Raw genomic sequence first — 22,335 nt, 5'->3', positions numbered from 1 at the left:
ACAACGACTGCTCTCCTCAAGTGGGTCAAATGGAAACGGACAAATAACCAGGCATGGTGAAACGTGTTAGCCCGTGAGACAGCAAAGGTGAGTAGCGGTGGTGTTGGAGACACCCACAGAACAGGAGTCAATGTTCTGCTGTTTACCTGTTGTGTAACCCACTAGCTAGGAGCCAAGTTGTCTGCAGCACCATACCTTAATCAGATCCCAAACACACACGTACACACACACACACACACACACATATTGCACATATCTGTGAGAGTATAGACATCTCGCATAAGGTTTGATCCAACACCAAAGTTCTATGCCCTCCATACCAGAGTTATAAAATAGCAGCTGTTGTCTTTGAGATACTCTCTGAGCATCAAGAACCAAGAAAGAATTCTGATGACCAGAAATTCCATGCAAGTTTTTTATTATTATTCATGTACAAAATCAAATATAATTTTTTTAACAATACATAACCTTTTATGCAAAGAATTTAATTGGATATGTAGCCTATTCAACATTATTTTGTTCACGGCTCATAATTCACTCACAAACCCAAACGCAACTTTTAAAAATACAGTAAAGTGTCCGAAAAAAATAAGGAAATGCGACATTACCACAGCTTTGCAGTGAGTAAGTGAGGCATACATGCAGGGGGTGGTGTAGTGGGAGGAAAGTACAGACATTGAGTCGGATAGCACCAGAGGTGTCTCTGAACTCATTAGAAAACAGGACCATACTCCAGTGCAGAGTAAGAGAGCAGGCTGAGAGGCAACCTACCGCATCTGTGTCCGGTGACGAGGGAAGAACCACAGCACCATCTGCCTGTGGAGCAAGAGTACTGCAGGACTGCAGCAGAATCAATAGTTCATGGCAACATTGAGGGTAAATGAACTACAACGAACAAAAATATCAACGCATCATGCAAAAATGTCAAAGATTTGACCGAATTACAGTTCATATAAGGAAATCAGTCAATTGAAATAAATTCATTAGGTCCTAATCTATGGATTTCACATGACTTGGAATACAGATATGCATCTGTTGGTCACAGATACCTTGAAACAAAAGGTAGGGGCGTGGACCAGAAAACCAGTCAGTATCTGGTGTGACCACCATTTGCCTCATGCAGCGTGACACATCTCCTTTGCATAGAGTTGACCCGGCTGTTAATTGTGGCCTGTGGAATGTTGTCCCACTTCTCCTCAATGGCTATGCGAAGATGCTGGATATTGGCGGATCCAGAGCATCCCAAACATGCCCAATGGGTGACATGTCTGGTGAGTTTTCAGGCCACGGAAGAACTGGGACATTTTCAGCTTCAAGGAATTGTGTACAGATCCTTGCATCATGGGGCTGTGCATTATCATGCTGAAACATGAGGTGATGGCGGCGGATGAATGGCGCGACAATGGGCCTCAAGATCTCGTCACGGTAGCTCTGTGCATTCAAATTGCCATCGATAAAAGGCAATTGTGTTCGTTGGCCATAGCTTATGCCTGCCCATACCATAACCCCACCGCCACCATGGGGCACTCTGTTCAGAACGTGGACATCAGCAAACTGCTCGCCCACACACGCTGCCTGCCATCTGCCCGGTACAGTTGAAACCATGATTCATCCGTAAAGAGCACTTCTCCAGTGTGCCAGTGGCCATCGAAGGTGAGCATTTGCACACTGAAGTCAGTTACGACGTTTAACTGCAGTCAGGTCAAGACCCTGGTGAGGATGACGAGCACGCAGTTGAGCTTCTCTGAGCCAGTTTCTGACAGTTTGTGCAGAAATTCTTCGGTTGTGCAAACCCAGTTTCATCAGCTGTCCGGTTGGCTGGTCTCAGATGATTCCGTAGGTGAAGAAGCCGGATATAGAGGTCCTGGGCTGGCGTGGTGACAGGTGGTCTGCAGTTGAGGCCGGTTGGACGTGATGCCAAATTCTCTAAATCAACGTTGAAAGCCGCTTTTGGTAGACATGAACATTCAATTCCAGCAGTCAGCATGCCAATTGCACACTCACTCAATACTTGAGAAATCTGTGGCATTGTGTTATGACTAAACTGCACATTTGAGAGGCCTTTTATTGTCCCCAGCACAAGCTGCACCTGTGTAATGATAATGCCGTTTAATCAGCTTCTTGATATTCCATATTTGTCAGGTGGATGGATTATCTTGGCAAAGGAGAAATGCTCACTAACAGGGATGTAAACAAATTTGGGCACAAAATGAGAAAATTAGCTTTTTGTGCATATGGAAAATGACAGGGATCTTTTATTTCAGCTCATGAAACATGGGACCAACACTTTACAAGTTGCGTTTATATTTTTGTTCAGTGTGAATAAAGCGGCACAAGTCTGAACACTGGTATGTGTTACTGTCTAGGTTTTATTAGACAATAACATTTCCCCCCAAAAATCTAAATGACAGTACAGTAGCATAACAATTATTTGTTGAAGTGCTTCATTGAATAATACAATTATATCACAGCATAACTTCACAAAACCAGATGACGGTAAAAACAACAGACTCGTCATCGTCATGCTAGTTTTTCTTCATCTTTTTCTTTTTTCCAGAATCTTCAACGTCACCATAGGAACTGTCCACTGGTTCAACTTTTACTTCCACCTCTTGTTTAATTACATTAAAAGACGAATCTACAGTACCCCCTGCCTCTCCTCTGTCCTTATCTTTCTTTTTCTTCTTCTTCTTCTTCTCCTCTGAGAGTTCAGCTTCCTGCCCAGGAAGTTCATAGGACTCCTCTGGGCTCATGTCTAGCAGCTCCTGCTTCACCCTGACCTCCTCCTCCTCCTCCTCAGTCTTTATAAGTTTGTCTTTCCTCTTCTTTTTCTTCTTGCTCTTCCTCTCCTCCCCCGGGTCCAGTGTGACCCTGAGAGGCGTCTCTGGTGAAGACGGCAGCGGAGTATCCGGTGTATCCGCCATCAGTCTGGAGAGGGTGGGGGTCCTGCTTCCGAAAGGCTGGAAGCGCTGGCGGAGCCCCGGGGGCACGGTGGGGGCCGGGGTGGCTGGGATGGCTATGGGGGTCTGGTTGGTGCTGCAGTCGCCGTAGCTCTCACAGATGTTGAGGAGGCCGCTGAAGGCCGGGGCACAGACCACCGAGTCGAGCCTCTGGCGGTGGCTGGTGAGGAGGTGGAGGTCCGCGGCACCAGAGGGCCCACCCAGCACGCTGTAGATCTGCCCGGCATTCCCACCACTGCCACGCGCCTGCTGGGCAGGGGCCTGCATGGTCTGCAGCCCAGACAGAGGCATCTTCAGACTGCTGAAACTGGGAGGGGGGAGAGAGAGCTGAGAGGCACACCAGATGTAGACAATGTAGGTGTAAAGCAATGGAAGTGGACAGTGACTCACTTCTAATAACAGACAGAGAAATGCTGAGGACTTTGTTAGATATTTCTCTGTCTGTTATTAGAAGTGAATCATGCCGCTTGTATGATAATTCAAATAAATGGAAAGAGGGGTTGCCTACCTGTCCGGGTTGAAACCGCTGGGAGCTTTGATTAGCCATAATTCTGTGTTGTCATCACGAAGCCTTTCGATGAGGGTACTGGCACAGGGTTTGTGGGCAAATGCCACAAAATCAGCTGGACACTGATACCTTGAAGCTGAGGGGAGAGACATAGTTATTGTTATTATATAGATAGCTAGCTAAGTGAACATACTCTGTGTGTGTTTTGGAAATCAGCATTGAATGCACAATGCTGTCTGCCCATTACAGCATTTCACTTTTGATTCCTAACAGGATTTACTAGATATCTGGCAGTCAGCTTTGACGGGGTTGATTGGAGTGGCTAACATAGGCTAAGTTAGCTAGTTAAGCTAGAAAAAAACAGCGTTACCCTGCTTTCTCCGTTTTTGCGGAACCTCCTCCGTGTCACTTGCCTCATCACTTGATGAAGATACGTCTTTTGGCATGATCTCGGAGTACTGATAAATGGCTAAATTTAACTTAGCCTAACTAAAAGCTCATGTCTGCATCAACATGTTTTGTTACAAAAAATATATATATATATATAGTACCTTTGACCTGGATACACTAAAACTAGCTCGGTTCGCCATGATCTAGGCTGCGCGAGATGCGCATATCGGTACCTTTGTAAATGGATCTTCTTTTACATAGAGTGTTGATTAATATAAACCATCATCTGTGTGCAGTCTTCGCTTTTTAGACGCAACTGATGCTGTTCACGAAGCACATACTCACGAAGGGCCCTCCGGAACGAAAACAACAAATCCCAGAATGCACCATTAGCACGGCGTTGTGTAAGTTCCAGCAAAGGCAGTCTTCTAGTATAAACACTCATGTGCCCAGGCGACCGGAATGGAGTAAACACAACTTTTTTGTGTGTTTAATACAGAAACTGTATCATATTTGTTAAGGTATTTGAGAAGTAACAGAAGCGGCGATTATTTCTGAACTATTGAAAGCTAGCGTTGCATCTGTTTAATCAGGACCTCAGAAAGCAAGAAAGATATAAAAGGGCCTATCAAATATGTCCTTCTCCCAGTCATATTCAAGGCGGCAGTGGTGTTGTTACCTTTGTGATTTGCCTAAGATGCCATGGGCTATGATCTGGGACTTTAGCGAGACTGTCTGCCGAGGCTGTGTGAATTATGAAGGTACGGACCGTATTGAATTCCTCATAGAGACTGCAAGGCAGTTGAAAATAACTCATGTTATGCAGGATGACAGGTCCCCGTGTCCCCAGCCCACTAAACATGGCCCAGGTGGGAGAGATGGACCTATGGAGGGTGGCAGGCCACTTCCTGAACGCTTTGAAAGGGGAAGAGGGGACTACGGAGCCCCAGCACGGATCCCCAACGGTCTGCACAGAATAGATGACGGGGGCCCACAACAAGAACTCAGTGGACAGAGCCCTAACAACGCCAGAAGACCCATGGTGGGTACCGTTCCCCCCAATTTAATGACACAAGGCCTTGTGGGGGCTCCGCACGGGTTGCTAGCAGCTGTGCCTGGTTTAAATGCCAGAGTCGGGGGAACCCCCCTCACCCTCTCTGCCCCCATGCTGAACGAGATCACCAAGAGGCAGCTGAGCATGGGCATGGGTGTGGCCTCCTTCCTGAGCCCTGAGTTTGAGAAGGAGCTGAGGGAGAAGCAGAGGAACGCGGAGGCTCTGGCCGAGCTGTCGGAGAGTGTGCGGTACCGAGCAGACGACTGGGCCGGCCGACCCAAGGCTGTACGAGGGGTCCTGCTCACCCTCTCCGGCTGCACCCCCTTCAACGTGCGCTTCAAGAAGGACCACAGCCTGGTGGGGCGGATCTTTGCCTTCGACGCCAAGCTGACGCTGGACTTTGAACTGAAGATCTTTGCGGAGTACCCGTGCGGCTCGGGGAACATGTTCTCCAGCCTGGCGGCGCTGGTCAAGCAGATGTTCCACGACAGCCAGAGAGACTCTGGGAGCAAGGTGGTCAACTCGGGCCTGAAGTACGTGGAGTACGAGAAAAGGCATGGCGCGGGGGACTGGCGGCTGCTCTCTGAGCTGCTGAGCGATGCGGTACGGGCCTTTAAGGACACCCCCGGCCCTGACGTTCTCCCCCAGCCCTACCTGGACACCAGCTGCTCCATGCTGCCCACAGCGCTGTGTCACATGTCCCGCTCGGCACCGCCAGTCCGCGGGCGCCGGAGGAAGGCTTCCCCAGAGCCCCAGGGTGGAGAGGTGGTGACCACAGAGGAGCAGCTCCGGCAGCATTGGCCCATGGGGATGTACCCGGGAATGGCTAGCCACCTAGCTGCCTCCTCCCTACCCAGCGCTAGCCAGCCTCCTCCTCACCAGGAGGGCTCAGCCTCCCATTCCCACAGCAGCGATCCCTCCCCTATCACAGCACTGATGAGCGTGGCTGATAACGCAGGTGCAGCAGCCGGCCAGTCACCCAGAGAGGCCCCTAGCAGCAGCAGCAGCAGTAGTGGTGGAGGCCTGGGCCACTCCTCCTTGGCAGTGAGACAGAGCAGCAGCAGCCCCATGGCAGCCTGCCCTGCCGGGCAGCAGCAGCGCCTGGCCTCCAGGAATGGGGAACCTCAAGGAGCCAGCAACTCTGCAGGGGGCACCACAGCAGCTCTCCCCCTGGCTGGGGCCTCGGACCAGGGAGCAGGGGACCCCTCCGGCTCCTCTGGTCCCCCTCTCTGCTGCACCATCTGCCACGAGCGCTTGGAAGACACTCACTTTGTCCAGTGCCCCTCGGTTGCGGCCCATAAGTTCTGCTTCCCATGCACCAGAGACTTCATCCGGAGCCGGGGGGCCGGCAGCGAGGTGTTCTGCCCCAGTGGAGAGAGGTGTCCCCTGGTGGGCTCCAACGTGCCCTGGGCCTTCATGCAGGGAGAGATCGCTACCATCCTGGCTGGAGACGTCAAGGTGAAGAAGGAGCGCGACCCCTAAATCCTCTGGGACAGCTTGACTGTAAGATGCAATTTCACTACATCTTGGTTTCCTTTGAGTTTGTTGTCTTGGAGTCAGTCTTTAGGCCAAAGTATTCTCTATGTAGCTAGGCCATAGGCTCATTTAGTGTTTGTGACATGCTTATAGGTAATATATCCTATGCTTTATGATACAGTATAATATATGTAGCCTAAATCGTCACTGAATATGGTCAGCCTACCATCTATTAATCTGTTTGTTTGTGTGATGTCTGTCTGGACAGAAGGCTGTTGACGCCTGAGTGGAGCTGCAGCCTGCAGACAGATAACGACAATCTCAACAGGTTCTCCCCACCTCACAGCCAATCACCACAGCAATCCGCCAGGTTCTCCCTACCTCGCAGCCAATCACCACAGCAATCCGCCAGGTTCTCCCCACCTCACAGCCAATCACCACAGCAATCCGCCAGGTTCTCCCCACCTCGCAGCCAATCACCACAGCAATCCGCCAGGTTCTCCCCACCTCACAGCCAATCACCACAGCAATCCGCCAGGTTCTCCCCACCTCACAGCCAATCACCACAGCAATCCGCCAGGTTCTCCCCACCTCGCAGCCAATCACCACAGCAATCCGCCAGGTTCTCCCCACCTCACAGCCAATCACCACAGCAATCCGCCAGGTTCTCCCCACCTCACAGCCAATCACCACAGCAATCCGCCAGGTTCTCCCCACCTCGCAGCCAATCACCACAGCAATCCGCCAGGTTCTCCCCACCTCGCAGCCAATCACCACGGAAATCCACCAGGTTCTCCCCAACTCACAGCCAATCATCACACACCTCCACCTGCATGGGGCAGACTTTACACTACCACATCACTGTGTGGTTGGTTAGGGGGTGACGATACCCCCAGCTCACCTCCAATACCTAATTCACCCCTTTGTCCCTCAAACATCAACTTATCTACATTAGTATTGGTCACTAGTATTTGTCACTGACTTTATAAACCAGTGGACCATGGTTGAGAAGTATGAACTTCCTCTAGCCTCCGTTCTAGGTGATTTTAGGGCTGCTGTTTTCATTGAACATCTTTCTAACAGATATCTGAGTGGCAATGTGAAAGAGTGATGACTTCACTAAATGTTACAGCAACACACAGACTAGAACTGTTTTGTTTTGCGTCGCATTTGCACTTTACGTAAAACTGACGTCGACTGTCACGGAGCGAATGGTTTCCTCTTTGTTGAAACCTCAAACCAGCAGCAGTTAATGTATGTCGCGCCATCGATTTTACACGACAGTGACGGGGACTTTCAGTGCTATGCGACACAGTAACGTGGCTTTCACAGTGGCCAACAAAGATGCTTTATCCAGCGTGTATGAAATGGGATGGATACCTCTCTATTTTATACTGAATGTAGAATGCAAGACAATCTTTCTCCATGGTAATCAGATGTGCAATCTATAGTTTTGAGACAATACAGCTTGTGGTGTGTACCACTGAGTGGCCTAAACACGTGCATAGAAACCAAAGATTCATGCTAAAGTAAATGTACAGTGCCTATAGAAGGTCTACACCACCTTGATCTTTTTTCAAATGTTGTTGCGTTACAAAGTAGGATTGTAATATATTTAATTGTAATTTTTTCTGCCATTGATCTACACAAAATACTCCGTAATGTGAAAGTGAAGGGGGGAAAAAAATAAATAAAAAATGTTTACAAATGAAATAACTGAAATATAGTCGTTGTGTAAGTATTCACCCTTTTTGTTTAGGCAAGCCTAAATGAGTTCAGAAGCTTGATACAGGCGAAGACTGGGGAGGTTTTCAGGAAGAAACCAAATGTGATGGAGCTAAGCACAGGCAAAATCCTAGAGGAAACCTGCTTCAGTCTGCTTGTACACCAGACACTGGGAGAGGGATTCACCTTTTCAGAAAGACATTAACCTACAACACAAAGCCAAATCCACACTGGAGTTGCTTACCAAGAAGACGGTGAATGTGACCAAGTTGCAGTTTTGACTTAAATCTGCTGCAAAATCTACGGCAGTACTTGAAAATGGCTGTCTAGCCATGATCCCCAACACCTTGACAGAGCTTGAAGAATCTTTCAAAAAAATCTTCTACTTTGACATTCCGGAGTATTTTGTGCAGATTGTTAATGAAAAAATGACAATGAAATCAATTTCAATCCCACTTTGTAACAACAAAATGTGGAAAATGTCCAAGGGGGTGTAGACTTTCTGTAGGCACTGTATATTTCAAATCTGTAATCGTATAATTTATGTGTTAATGTCTTTATTAATTCAATATGTGCCAGGGAAAGAGTGGGAGAAACGGTTCTTGTTAGGATAGTTATAGGTTCTGTTAATTTGAAGTTGTAGAGATTAAACTAATATTGTGTACTTTATGATGTTTAATTTAAAGGAATTTACTATTCATGTAAAGTCAAAGGTTTTTTTCTATATTGACTGAGATTCAAGGTTTGTTTCACGTGATCCTCGTGAAATTAGGATATTGTTTTTAATAAGTTCTATAATATCCCAATTTTATGCTCAGTTTTACATATGAACTTAACGCTTTGAATTGTTTAAAAGATAATATATACATGTATATCAAAATACTTCCCTGTCAGGTTTTCCTTAACCTTTTATGTTCGTCACCAAAATGAATATATGAATTGAATTATCAATTTGCAAAGCTGGTGCCAATCAATACCCTACCATGTGCATGTGTTAATATGAAATTAAATGAGGACAATGCATCAAGCCATTGCTGATCACATGGGCATGAATGTATACTGTACAAACATACGTATTGTACACTAGTGGCTGTATCCGAAAGTGTATTTAGTACTAAAATTAGACCTAGGCCTATTTCTTATCTAAAATAGGATACTGTAATTCAAATGTAGCCAATACAACAAAAAAGGAATTTCCCACAAAAGCACTATGTTCATGCAACTTTCCTCAAGTGCCTTTTAATGGCGTTCCTCTGTCTGAAAGCACTTTTTATTTGGCCCCTAAATTAGTAAGGATTGTTTTGGATTGTCTTGTGCCGGCCTTTCTATTATTCTGGTCCTTTATGGTCCTGTCTGCCATGGACTCCTGTTGAGTTCTTTTTGTAGTTGCTTATCTCAACACAGTTTAAGGGTAAAGCTTCTATTCCAACTATTTAAACTTTCAATTTCGTTTCATATAATTTGTTTTATTCATTGGATGTAAATGTCACATTTTATTTGTTATTTCTCATGAAGCTTCTACGTAATTGACTCCAAAATTTGAAGCGTACATAAATAAAACACTTTTTAAAAAAAAATACTACCACGGTTTTATACTGTGTCGCAATGAAACGCTCGATGGTCATTGTCTTGCTATGTCCAGTAGATGGCGCACTTTAACCTGTGCAGATCTTGACTTCAGAGTTGTGTTGTGAACTCTAAAAAATGTTTTAAAAAAATACAAATCTAGGCGGTCGTCTATATTGGAGGGAAATGGCACAATTACCGATTCATCAATTAGATGGCGTCGTATTTGACATCGGCCATAATTTCACTTAGATAATGTGTTATTTTATGTGATGATGGAGACATTTGTTTCTCAATGTATTTTACTGTAGGCATACACTTCTTTAAACACACTTAAAGGTAGGCCTAATTGTACAACGCCGCCTACCAAGATATTGTAGAGGGCGAATCCCAATCGTAACTCCCCCCACTAGAAAGCATATTGAAATCTCTGGCTTCCTCTATTAGTGGCAACTCATTAAAGCTATTGTTAGCTAATTGTTGAGGTGTTAATGAACGATCTACTGTCACATTGGCATTAGAAGCGGCCGACCTGCAGGAGGATGAAGGGATATGTGATGGGAGAATAGACCATTTAAAGGCAAAGGATTAATGCGGAAGTAGTTCTCTGCTCATTACTCAAATGCGTTTCAGCGCGCGCAGCATGTTCCTCCAAAGCTCTCCATATTGTAGAATCATTTTTGAACGGGTTATCTATATCTATCGAAATAACTGGCCTTCGATTCAAGACAATTGAGCTTAATTACATTTTGGCCCATGCCTGAATATAATTGTTCAAATCAGTGCTAAAATGTGTTGCTTATAGATACTTTAATCATGTAGGTATATACTTGGTTAGGAAAGCATTGTTCTATAAAGCTTAATTACTATCATTACAGACAGCCATGTGTTATCCCATTGAATGTGTTAATCGACCTGACAACGTTTTGCAAAAGGCGCAAATCATTGGAAGTGTTCAGACCATTAGGCCTGATCGAGATCATGCCTTCCTATAGTCCTGTTTATATTACTGTGAAATCAAAAAAGATGATTAAATAAACGAATTCTGTTGTTTTGAAACGTTTAAATACTTATGTTGTTTTTCATTCATTCAATTATTTTAAAAAGCAAAGTGTCCCGAAGTAAGCAATTTCTACGTATTGCGCTGAACGCGACGTCTCCTTGCTGCGTATTTCCTTAGTGCTTTTCTAAACTAATCCTGTTGACCACATATGCGCATCATTGCAGCTGTATTCATGGTCAATTAAGAAATGCATTGACATTCAGATTTCACTGTCTGCGCTTGACAACGAGATGTGTATTCTGAATCAGGCCAAGGATAGTCCTACATTACACATTGGATTAGGTCTACATTATTTGTTTTCCATTATTTTGGTTTGCCAATATATTCTTCACTTAATTTACCTTAACATGTAAACCTGTATTGCACACGTATAATACACATTTTCGTTCATGTGGCCTTCAATTGGATTAACACTTTGCAGACCTATAGCGAGGCTATGGGAGTTGGGAACCAACGTGTTTCTGAGAAGTCAAGTTCCCCAGCAACTAATCATCCTCCATAAAGCCGTTCGAGCTCCAGAGAAGTGATTGTCGCGGGAATGAGCAGCTCTCACACTGGTCAGTCACCTCGGGCTCCCTTATCAGACCTCCCACTGATGACTTTAACCCGTGAGAACGTTATACCCCTGTCCACATCAATACCTCATCAAGGCCTGCAATAATCCTCCTTCATTTCGGATCTTGACCTATTGAGCAGATATCTTCTTTGGTCGAGTGTATTAAAATGAGAGCCAAATAAAGGTCTTTAATTTCCATTGAGTTACATATTGATCGTCGGTTTGACTGCGAATTGAAGTCAATCAGAAGACGACTCGGTGTTAAGCAATCCTTTATACGTCCATATTCTAATAATTTAAATCCATAAATGACTTATGAGGTTATAATTGGGGTGTAAAATAAATGATGAAAATAGCCTACAATCAGTATCTGCATCCAGAGACGGTAAAGCAGCAGTTTTGAGACAAGAAATTGAGGATGCATGCTTGCAATTGAGATGGATGTGTCTGTCCCGGGCCAATATACACCCTCACTAGGGGGCAAGAGACGTCTTTTTACGATATTCAAATTGCCTTGGACGATATTCAAATGACCCTATGGGGCGGGACCTTACCTGAGTTTTTAAGAAGGCACGTCCAACTTTTACTCTACTTGCCCATAGCACATTGACTGACGCACACGGACCTGGGCTTGCACAGGAGCGTTCTGCGGACTTCATACGGATCTAGCGTTCCCCAAAGAGCACGTCCGCTTTAGATAAATAACTTGTTACTCTTGATTATGAAACGATGGATGATTGATAAATCGACGAATAAATATTGACATTTCACTGAAGACCCACTCATAGCCCGAGGAAGCATTGTTTTTTTTTTTTTAGTTCTTGTCTATTTTTATTATAGTCTTCTATCTAGTCAGTGGAACTCTTTCGTTATCCTGGATTAAAATTTTACTCCTTTTGCTGGAGTCCTGAATTTTGAGCAGAGACTCAAAGGTATTATAAACTCAAACAAGGATTTGCTGTCTTTCATTCGCTCAAATATATTTTCTTACTATAAAAAGTTGTATTTGGGATGTTGAGCTCAGTGAAGATGGAGTCTCATGAACTGCCAGAGTGGAATGCCTTCTACAGCGAAGCCAGTGAGGTAAAAACACCCTTTTCTATATAAGTTTACCATATGTGTGGATGCTGGATATTTGTTTCTTTAAAGTCTATTCTAGAGTTTCTTAAAAGTAAGTTATTGAATCGAAAACTCAGTATTTTACCAACACATTGGATTGATTTTGATATTTTTCACTCCAGAATTGTGGCTGCAACTTCTTTGATTTAGTACTGTTAGAATTTTACAATTCAACATATAACACTGATGTCATAGGATTTGGATCAATTTGTCCTTGTGCGACCTGTTGAAATTGTATATGTGACATTTAGAGGCCTGTTTACATAAAATCTATCTTATTTTTTAAATGAATTGCCTAGTCTGTTTATACTAACACTTATGGACTACTCCATTTAAATATGCAAATTATGTGAATGATAAAGCATCTCGGAAATTAAATTATCAGTGAATTTGATTAAGGTTGGCTACCTCCGAGAGTTGAAATAAACGATACATTTCCCCCAAGAAATTCGTGATTAAATTAAAGGCAAATGAAATCCTGTCTTTAATCAACATTATATGCTCTCAAATAATTATTAGGATACTTTGATGATTATGTAGTTTACGGCTGTGTAATCGTTTTTATAGGCGCATGGTCAGATATTTTGGAACGTTTCTTAAAAAGTTTGTTTTATTTGACTTGGTTAAGTAGCACTTAGTAGTGACGAGGGAGAACTACTAAATGAAAGGGAAAGAATCCATGACGCGCATGTTACGCATTTTCAGGTTTAACAAAGATATGTGAAATCCATGTCCCTTTCGCACGAATGGTATCATTGTCCATTGATGCTTTCCATTAGTACAGGCTTTTGGACACGAAAAATGAATTACATTATTTATTGTCTAAACCGACTTATCTATATTTTTTGTTTCTAAATTACTAAGTCAACTATTTTCTGTTTTGTTTTCAGATGTATTCCTCTCCCACTTCCATGAATTCAATGAGCTCAATGAGCACCATCAACAGCTACATCAACCTGAACCCAGCTGGTTCTCCAGCCACCATGAACATGGGCTATGGCAGCTCTGGGCTCAACAGTCAACTGGCATCCATGGGCGGAGGGGCCAACCATATGAACCTGTCCCCGGTGACTTCATCCCTCAACCCCAGCTCTCTCTCCCAGCTGGGCTCCCCAGGCTCTTCCCTGGGCTCCCTCTCCCACTACCAGAACATGGGCCAGCCCATGAGCCAGCTGAGCTACCCCTCTCCCACCTCCCTCAACCGGGCCAAGGAGGTGCCCAAGCCCTACCGCCGCTCACTGACCCACGCCAAGCCACCTTACTCCTACATCTCCCTCATCACCATGGCCATCCAGCAGTCCGGCAGCAAGATGCTCACCCTCAATGAGATCTACCAATGGATAATGGACCTGTTCCCCTACTACCGCGAGAACCAGCAGCGCTGGCAGAACTCCATCCGCCACTCGCTGTCCTTCAACGACTGCTTCGTCAAGGTGGCCCGCTCGCCCGACAAGCCCGGCAAAGGCTCCTACTGGGCCCTGCACCCCAACTCAGGCAACATGTTTGAGAACGGCTGCTACCTGCGCCGCCAGAAGCGCTTCAAGATTGATCAAGAGAAGGCTGCGAAGAAGTCTGGCAAGGCCCAGGAGGGAGGCTTGGGGAAAGGGGGCCATGGAGACAGCCTGATGGAGGAGCACAGCCCAGCGGGGGGCTCAGAGGGGGCCGACTCGGCTCACTCTGACAACTCCCACCCTGGTTCCTCCTCAGAGGAGCAGCAGCAGAGGAGCATGGTCCAGCTGGACTGCCCCCCACAGCCCCAGGCCCACGTCCAGGGCGCCCCTGTGGCAATCACCTCCTCCGTGCCCTCCTCCACCCCTCTCCTCCACTCCCAGGTCATGGGAGGCAGCCCCCATCTCCTCCCGAGCGCCATGCATAATCTGGACCTGCAGAACGACCCTCTCAAGGCCATGGATCCCCACTACAACTTCAATCACCCCTTCTCCATCACCAACCTCATGTCCAATGAGCAGAAGATGGATCTGAAGACGTACCAGGACCAGGTGATGGCCTACAATGGCTACGCCGCCTCCTCTCCGATAGCAGCCAAGCAGATCTACGACAGCGCAGGACCCTCGGTCATGGACTCTGGGGCCTACTACCAAACCCTCTACAGCCGGTCGGTCCTCAATGCCTCCTAACATGGAGGCCTCTGGACCACAGCCAAGTGGTGCTGACAAGGACTTTTAGCAGCCTTGAAATCCCAAAGTGTAAGATGGCTGCCATTAAAAGTCTACTCACGAGGGGCCAAAGGGACGAAATAATATTGAGCAGAGCTGAATACACAGTTGATCAGGGAAACCCTGCAGTTACATGAAGTAGAAGACAAAGGTAAAACCCAGTGCTGGATAGACACCCATTCATCAGAAGGCCTTTAAACTGATACATTCATAAATTCATACCGAAGTCATGTCCCCCCCCTTTGCCATTTTTTTTGCAATTTTTAGACTATTTCAAACTGGGTTTTAGTTTGTTCAACAGACAAGCAGGACTACTTGGGTTGTACACATTGTAAATAGACGGAGTAGGGGAAAGGAGTTGTGCATTTATTTATGAAGGGAAGAAAATTAATATATCTTGTACAGTGCTGTATTGACAAGTTACAAAACAAATGTGACATGAAACAATTTGAGGGATTGTGGGAGTGAGAAAAGGTTCAGGTTACTGCTCCGAGGCAGTTGTTACTGCATTACAGGGAATTCTTGTTGTGTTGTAGAGCATGATGCTTCATTCCTATTCTTAACATGCTGTTTTAATCTCTTCAAATACACATCCGCGAACACAAATGAGCTGCCATGGTTCATTTTTACAAGTGGTGGAAGGATGTTGTTTTTACTGATAAGAGAGACGTTTCTTGTATTCTTTTACCAGGTATCCATTTTTACCAGGTATCCAAAATGAAGTCTGTTTAAAAAGGGATACAACTGTGGTAGATCTCATTTCAGCTTTGTTTGTCTGTTTTAAAACATTATTTTTTTTTCAGAGGACCCTTTCATTATCAACGATGAGAGCCTGCTGTTCCACAGCTCTTCATGGCATAGGATATTTTGGAATGGTTTCACATTATATTACACACCATACCAAGGGTTAGGAGGGAGAGGAGCCATGGTATGTCACTTACTAAGATAGAAGTTGAGTGGAAATGCAGTAAGAGGACCATTTACATACAGTACTTTGCACAAGAGTTCCTACCATTTTGCACAGCTGGGGTGGCCCTGATAGTGTATGTTACAACAATGCTATGTAATGACCTTTTTCTACTGCAAATGGCCAATTAGACTTGGACCACTGTAACAATGTCAACGAGCTTTATGAAAGCAATTGAGCTTTATGTTGCAACCCTCATCCTCAAAGTGCCTTTCAAGATGTTCTGATAATGTAGGACCAATAAGTGAATATTCACTGAAGGAACACTTTTTGAAATATAAACCATGAGTTTCAGGTCAGAAATACTGTTTTTATTTCTTGTATTTTAGTTTTTAAAGACTTGTTATTTAAACTGTGTTGCTTTTCAGACTTGGAAAAGTATGTTTATGTATATATTGTGAGGTTGTTGTTCATGGTTTGAATGTTGTGATTTGAATGATTCATGTTTTTCTTATTAAAAAGCAAAACTTTGGGGCGAAACGCGATTGTTGTCTGTTCCGTTGAAGTAAATATATACGTGAGATTATCTATAGACTTGATGAAATGGGTGTATATGTTATTTTACAAAATCCTTTAAAATAATTTAAAGACGTATCATGAAAAAAATTAAAAAAAATTCAAATACATCTGATATGTCATTTACATGTTAATTTTGTTTTTATTTACAATTGGATGGTAACACAGAGGCTCTGTGACGAAGGTCTTGCTGCAGGATTGATAGGTTCAGCTGAATTCTAGGGTTGTTGAAACAGCTCCCTACAGTACCAAATTACTCTTGTATGTGACTTTTTGGTAGGTTAGACTAAACAGTGTCGAACTCATGCTGGCCCTCTGGCCCCAACATAAACTGGCTTCTAGACACTACTGTATTGTGATGGCCAGTGAATCATCTCAAACAGACTGTTTCAATCAGGATTGGGTGCCTTCACATTTGAACAAAAAGCATAATTCTACGTATTAAAAAATCTCTAATTGCAGTTTTGTTTTGTCATGCTGTTTCAGGATATCCTACTTTGACTGTAAATAATCTTAACTCATACACTCCCCTCCATATGTATTTGGACAGTGAAGCAAACATTTTAAGTTTGGCTCTATATTCAAGCATTTTAGATATGAGATAGTGTTTCGTATTAGGCGACAGTACATAATGTCAGCTTTTATTTTAGGGTATTTTCATACATATCTATTTTACCGGTTAGAAATGAAAGCACTTTAGTGTACGTTTAGTATTTGGTCTCATATTCATTGCACGCAATGACTACATCAAGCTTGTGACTCTACAAACTTGTTAGATGCATTTGCAGCTTGTTTTGGTTTTGTTTTGGATTATGTTATGCCCAATTAATAACCTGGGAGTCAATGGGTAGACATTCAAAATACTACTAACCATTTAAGCTAGAAACACAAAAACAACTTCAGGAAGATAGAAACACTTCATGGATTCATATTAATTAACTTAATAAAAAATCATCTTTAAAATGTGTAACTTCAAAATGTCTAGTCTAGTGTAAATTACGTTGTTTCAGTTCAGATTTTTGATATTTTTTTACATTTGGAAATTAGAACCATTAAACATATGCATAATTGGCATGTGAGTCAAGGGCGACCATGATATCCAAAGTGCTATTGCTTTCTTAACCATTCAGGCTAGAAACACCAAACCAACTTCAGGAAACACCATGATATTACTTAATTACTGTAAACCTTAACATGTGCATGCATTTGCATACATGGAAAGTATTTGACAATGATTACAGATCATAGCATATTAAAGTTGCAGATAGCCTACTTATAATGATGCTGAATATAGGTCATGTACTGTAAGATATAACACCAATCCAACTCGACAGAATAGACTATTCCCACTTGCAATAAACTTAGACTTTCGATTATTTTAATTTGCATGAGTATGCATATTAGAGTAAACGCCAGGGGCGCAACTTTCACTGAGGACGGGGGGGCATGTCCTCCCTCACATTCTGAAATTGCATTTTTATCATTGGAATGTGATGCTTTACTTTAGGACCATGCGGATGCCTTCCGAGTGGTTGGGTAGGCTGTTTGGAGTGTTTATGCGACAACAAAAACAGTTGCGTCCCTAGTAAACGCTGTAACTTTGTAACTATTAAAGTTTTTAAAGGAAAACTCATTTGAAAGTGTTCAGGCTACCCTAACTTAGATTCTTACATATACTTCTTAGTGACCTGTAATGCCGTGCCAGACACAGATGTAGCGAACACACAAAGTTTCTTCAGAACATTGACTTTTTCTAGTTTGATAAAATGTTTCCTTCAAATGATTTTGTGTGACCAAAAGAAGACATCTCTGCATCATATTAGACAGGACTCATTGTCTGTGTTGTTCTTGGAGGGGCTATAACTGCATGTTATTCACTTTTTACAAGAAGGAGTCATCCAGGGGGAGGAGACCTTTATGCTGAGTTTCAGTAGAGACCAGCATTCCATTGACAGTAGGACAGCCCTCCACAGCCTTCTTGCTCAACACTGCTCTGTGTTTTCGGAGTTGTCACGTAGGGGTGCAAAGCCATTCTCCAGTGTGACGTCGCAAGCTTTTGAAGCTGACCGTAGATCGCACACGCGCACGCACAGGCACGCACTCTCTCTCTCTGGTCTGAATGTTTTCATGGGAATCTATGGCCGTTCGTCATCTTTCACACAAAATGGTGCAGTTGGTTCGATAAGATAGGCCAGTATTTAGCTGATATGGCAGCCACAGCTACACGGAAGTACATTGGGAACAAGGGACAGAGCCCTGCCCAGTTATGACTAACCTGCAACAAAATGACACCCCCATATATTAGCTGTGATTGGTTTTGCAGTCTGTTGTGAACCATGATAACCCCATTCAAACACCTCTCAGATAGTTGTATGAACATAACACTATTGATGATCAGAATCGGTTTCCTTTTGACAACAGCATAATGAGACAAAAATATTAACTACAATTTGATAACTTTTTGCCAATTCAACCAAGTCACGTCACTAAAGTAAGATGAAAATAGCAAGTCAACTATTTCGACTCAATCCAGTTTTACCCAGAGGGTATAGTTTTGCATAGTATCTCAAAATATAATTCTCAAGAGAAACTCCACTGTAGTTGCTCTTGTTTAGCGTTTCACCTGAGGCCCAGGAACAGGTAACAGCAATTTAATGCGCTTGCCAGGAGCACACAGGGGAAAAACATACTTTAACACTTTCGGGTGTTCTGTATGTGTCACGATCGTCGTAATGGACGGACCAAGGCGCAGCGTGAGTTGAGTTCCACATCTTTTATTTAAAGTGAAACATAAAAAATAAACAGGCAACGACCGCGATAGCCGGGGTGCAACATGCACACACACAAAAACAATATCCCACAAAACACATGTGGGGAAAAAGGCTATCTAAATATGATCCCCAATTAGAGGCAACGATTACCAGCTGCCTCTAATTGGGAACCATACAACTCACCAACATAGAAATACAATGACTAGAACACCCCCCTAGTCACGCTCTGACCTAAACACCATGGAGAAACAAGGGCTCTCTATGGTCAAGGCGTGACAATATGCTGAGAAAAATAAGTGAATAATGGCTTCCGGCGAGCTGGTTGATTGTTAGGGAATATGGCTGGATATATGACACAGACACTGATAGGAAAGATGTATTGTTCATCCAGACCATGTATCTAATTAACTATTTTTTCCCCCTCAGTTAAGTTGTTGCTTAATGCACTTTGGATTTCCTGGCTTGTCAGCCATCACTCAATTTGGGATGTTAAAAGCTGTCATAGCAGGCGGTTGATGTTGGATACTTATAACCTGGCTGTGTCTTTCTAGTCGTATGTACAGGTAACTGCCAAAATAAAGGAAACACCAACATAGAGCTTCTTAATCGAGTGTTGGGCCAGAACAGCTTCAATGAAGCTTGGCATAGATTTTACAAGTGTCTGGAACTCTTTTGGAGGGATGCGACACCATTGTTCCCAGAGAAATTCCATAATTTGGTGTTTTGTTGACGGTGGTGGAAAGCACTGTCTCAGGCGCCCCTCCGGAATGTTACATAAGTGTTCAATTCGGTTGAGATCTAATGACTGAGACGGCCATTGGATATGGTTTGCATCATTTTCATGCTCATCAAACCATTCAGTGACCACTCGTGTCCTGTGGATGGGGGCATTATCATCCCATTGGGGCATAGCCATGGTTACCAAAATATTGGCCAAAATAATAGCCTGCCAAACATTTTGATAGATAACCCTAAGCATGATGGGATGTAAAATGCTTAATTAACCTAGGAACTACACTTGTGTGGAAGCACCTGCTTTCAATATACGTTGTTTCCCCCATTTACTCAAGCGTTTCCATTATTTTGGCTGTTACCTGTGGATGTGACAGGTAAAGCTAGAGGGAAGGGTGGCTCCTGGCTCATCCCTTTAAGATATACTATGCAAATGAGAGCTGTATCCTGTATCCTGGATGCAACGCTGCATCCTGTTGACATTTCCTAAGCAGGGAAAGAGAAGAAAGAAAAAGCCGAGGCTTACAGTTCAACCCTCAGGCTATACTCTCGTGTTGGATTGTTGGAGCAAAACGTTTGTGAAATAATGAAAGAGTTATTGCGCAAGTGGAATGACTGCACTTTTAAATGTAGCTGCCCTTTGAAGCGTGTACTGAAATATTACAAGTTTGAGCCCTGTGAAATATAACATTGTGATATTGCATGTTTTTACAGTTATAATGGATAGCCTACATTCATAATGTAATCTCTTATATAATAATTACATTAGATATGAGACTATGAAAACATGCCTTGTCATATGTTTAATGTAGATAGTGTACATTAGGCATTGTGCTTATATTGTTATACACTCTCAGAAAAAAGGGTACCAAAAAAGTTCTCCGGCTGTCCCCATAGGAGCACCCTTTTTGGTTTCAGGTCAAACCCTTTTTTGGTTCCATGTAAAACCCTTCGTGGAAAGGGTTCTACGTGGAACCAAAAAAGGGTTCTTCAAAGGGTTCTCCTATGGGGACAGCCGAAGAACCCTTTTAGGTTCTAGATAGCACCTTTATTTCTTCCGAGTGCGGTAACGGGACATAGATATGGATTTTTTGTTTTAGACTGTGCTTGTTGTCGCCCACTACTTCACATCCTGCTCCAGCTCTCTCCAGCATGCTGTATGTTGTGCAGTGCAGAGGAGGCCAGTCAGTGAGTGCACACGGGAGAGACAGAGGCAGAGATAATACGCTGGACTTTGCTCTTTGGGTTGTGGGTGTTGTTAAAGTGGCTCCTGATAAAGCAGGACTGGGAGAGAACGAGACAGGGGAGGGGACTGATTATATTTCCCTGTGAGAAAGAAAGAAGGAAAGCTACTGGATTGATCGGGGCCTGAGCGTTGAGTCAACAGATACAGAGAGAAAAGTTCCATGGCCAGCCCGCTGCCACAGTCACACCTCTGGCTTTAACTCGGCACGTAGGAGCTTATGTCTGCTCTTATGTCTTGGCTGATGTCCAACTACCACATACTGTTGGTATGGCCTGTAATAGTTGACCTCCGTACGTCTGATACAGTTTCGGTCGCTCACACGTCCATAAACCCTCATTTGCCTCTCGGTACTAACACTGCGACAGACGAGCTGACACATTTTGACGAGGACGTTCAGTCAGAGGGAGGAATGCTTGTTTCTTCCTTTCCAAAAACATGGCACTCTCCGAGTCCAAACAAAGCAGTGTCTCGCTGCAGGGTAAGAAAGACAGTCTGCGACAGTGTGGCCGGTGATTTACGAGGCAGTGGACAGTGGCTGTCAGACCTGGCCGTGTTGTCTTAAGGTCTAGCCGGGGCTAACACGCTCTTCCTCTGCTCCCACCGGGCCAGGGTCGGGGCTGGCCCCCACGTCCACATGGACCCCAGATGGCGAAGGACATTCCAGAGGCGTTCATCACCCACCCTGCTTCCCCTGGGTGAAGCCTCCTCCACCACCTCCACCACCTCCACAATTAAGATTCTGTCCTCTGGAGGTTCTGGAGAGTAAGGACATGAGCAGCCACAACACATGGCCCCTATACATAGCACAATACATAGCTCCTACACATAGCACAATACGTGGCCCCTATACATAGCACAATACATGGCCCCTACACATAGCACAGTACATGGCCCCTATACATAGCACAATACATGGCCCCTATACATAGCACAATACATGGCCCCTACACATAGCACAATACATTGCCCCTATACATAGCACAATACATGGCCCCTATACATAGCACAACACATGGCCGCTATACATAGCATAATACATGGCCCCTATACATAGCACAATACATGGCCCTTATACATAGCACAATACATGGCCCCTACACATAGCACAATACATGGCCCCTATGCATAGCACAATACATGGCCCCTTTACATAGCACAACACATGGCCCCTACACATAGCACAATACATGGTCATTTTGAAAAGGGTTTTATCATCCTTACAAAAATAATCTGAATGTGCTCAATTGTAGACAAGATAGGATCTAGCTAGGATCTCACAGGCTTAGACCAAGTTTAATGATCTGATGAAATCTAGATGATGAAATCTAGAGATCCTCTTTCTGTTCTCCAAGCACGTTGCTAGAGATCACTGGTAGATAACGGATGTAGGTAATAACACTTCAGGAACCCAACAAGGACTTCTGGACTTTTGACACACCCAACCTACCCGACGTCTCCAAGCCGTTATTATCAGTACTTATGAGCCGTTTGCATCACAGGTGTGTGAGT

At 44.1% G+C, this 22,335-nt stretch overlaps 3 protein-coding genes across 6 annotated transcripts; 2 read left to right on the top strand and 1 right to left on the bottom strand.

The window, feature by feature from the left end:
* Nucleotides 1-2,349: 2,349 nt before the first annotated feature.
* LOC115163044 (DNA-directed RNA polymerase I subunit RPA34) lies at nt 2,350-4,012 on the bottom strand. Of its 2 annotated transcripts, none has more exons than XM_029714632.1 (3): nt 3,839-4,012; nt 3,469-3,604; nt 2,350-3,267 (listed from the first exon to the last, which is right to left on the bottom strand). In XM_029714632.1, exons 1-3 carry the CDS (start codon nt 3,912-3,914, stop codon nt 2,526-2,528), a joined length of 954 nt encoding a protein of 317 aa, XP_029570492.1. In that variant the 5' UTR covers nt 3,915-4,012; the 3' UTR covers nt 2,350-2,525. The 2 variants fall into 2 exon arrangements, with proteins under 2 accessions (XP_029570492.1, XP_029570493.1); XM_029714633.1 differs by lacking the exon at nt 3,839-4,012 and adding an exon at nt 3,749-3,830.
* Nucleotides 4,011-10,746, top strand: LOC115163043 (interferon regulatory factor 2-binding protein 1-like). 3 transcript variants are annotated; one of them, XR_003869684.1, is made up of 3 exons: nt 4,011-6,415; nt 6,657-6,716; nt 6,801-10,746. XR_003869684.1 is itself a non-coding variant. In XM_029714631.1 (2 exons), the coding sequence occupies exon 1, from the start codon at nt 4,493-4,495 to the stop codon at nt 6,392-6,394; it is 1,902 nt and encodes a 633-aa protein (XP_029570491.1). In that variant the 5' UTR covers nt 4,011-4,492; the 3' UTR covers nt 6,395-6,415; nt 6,660-10,746. The 3 variants fall into 3 exon arrangements, 2 of the variants coding, with proteins under 2 accessions (XP_029570491.1, XP_029570490.1); XM_029714631.1 differs by having other exon boundaries at nt 6,660-10,746; XM_029714630.1 differs by having other exon boundaries at nt 6,657-10,746.
* A 1,133-nt stretch (nt 10,747-11,879) lies between these two features.
* Nucleotides 11,880-16,046, top strand: LOC115163042 (hepatocyte nuclear factor 3-beta-like). Its single transcript, XM_029714629.1, has 2 exons — nt 11,880-12,381; nt 13,308-16,046. Exons 1-2 carry the CDS (start codon nt 12,310-12,312, stop codon nt 14,553-14,555), a joined length of 1,320 nt encoding a protein of 439 aa, XP_029570489.1. The 5' UTR covers nt 11,880-12,309; the 3' UTR covers nt 14,556-16,046.
* Nucleotides 16,047-22,335: the final 6,289 nt, after the last annotated feature.

The sequence above is a fragment of the Salmo trutta genome, chromosome 26 (genome assembly GCF_901001165.1).
Source record: "Salmo trutta chromosome 26, fSalTru1.1, whole genome shotgun sequence".
NCBI classification, from domain to species: Eukaryota; Metazoa; Chordata; class Actinopteri; order Salmoniformes; family Salmonidae; genus Salmo; species Salmo trutta.
This window is presented reverse-complemented; position numbering and strand designations above follow the sequence as displayed.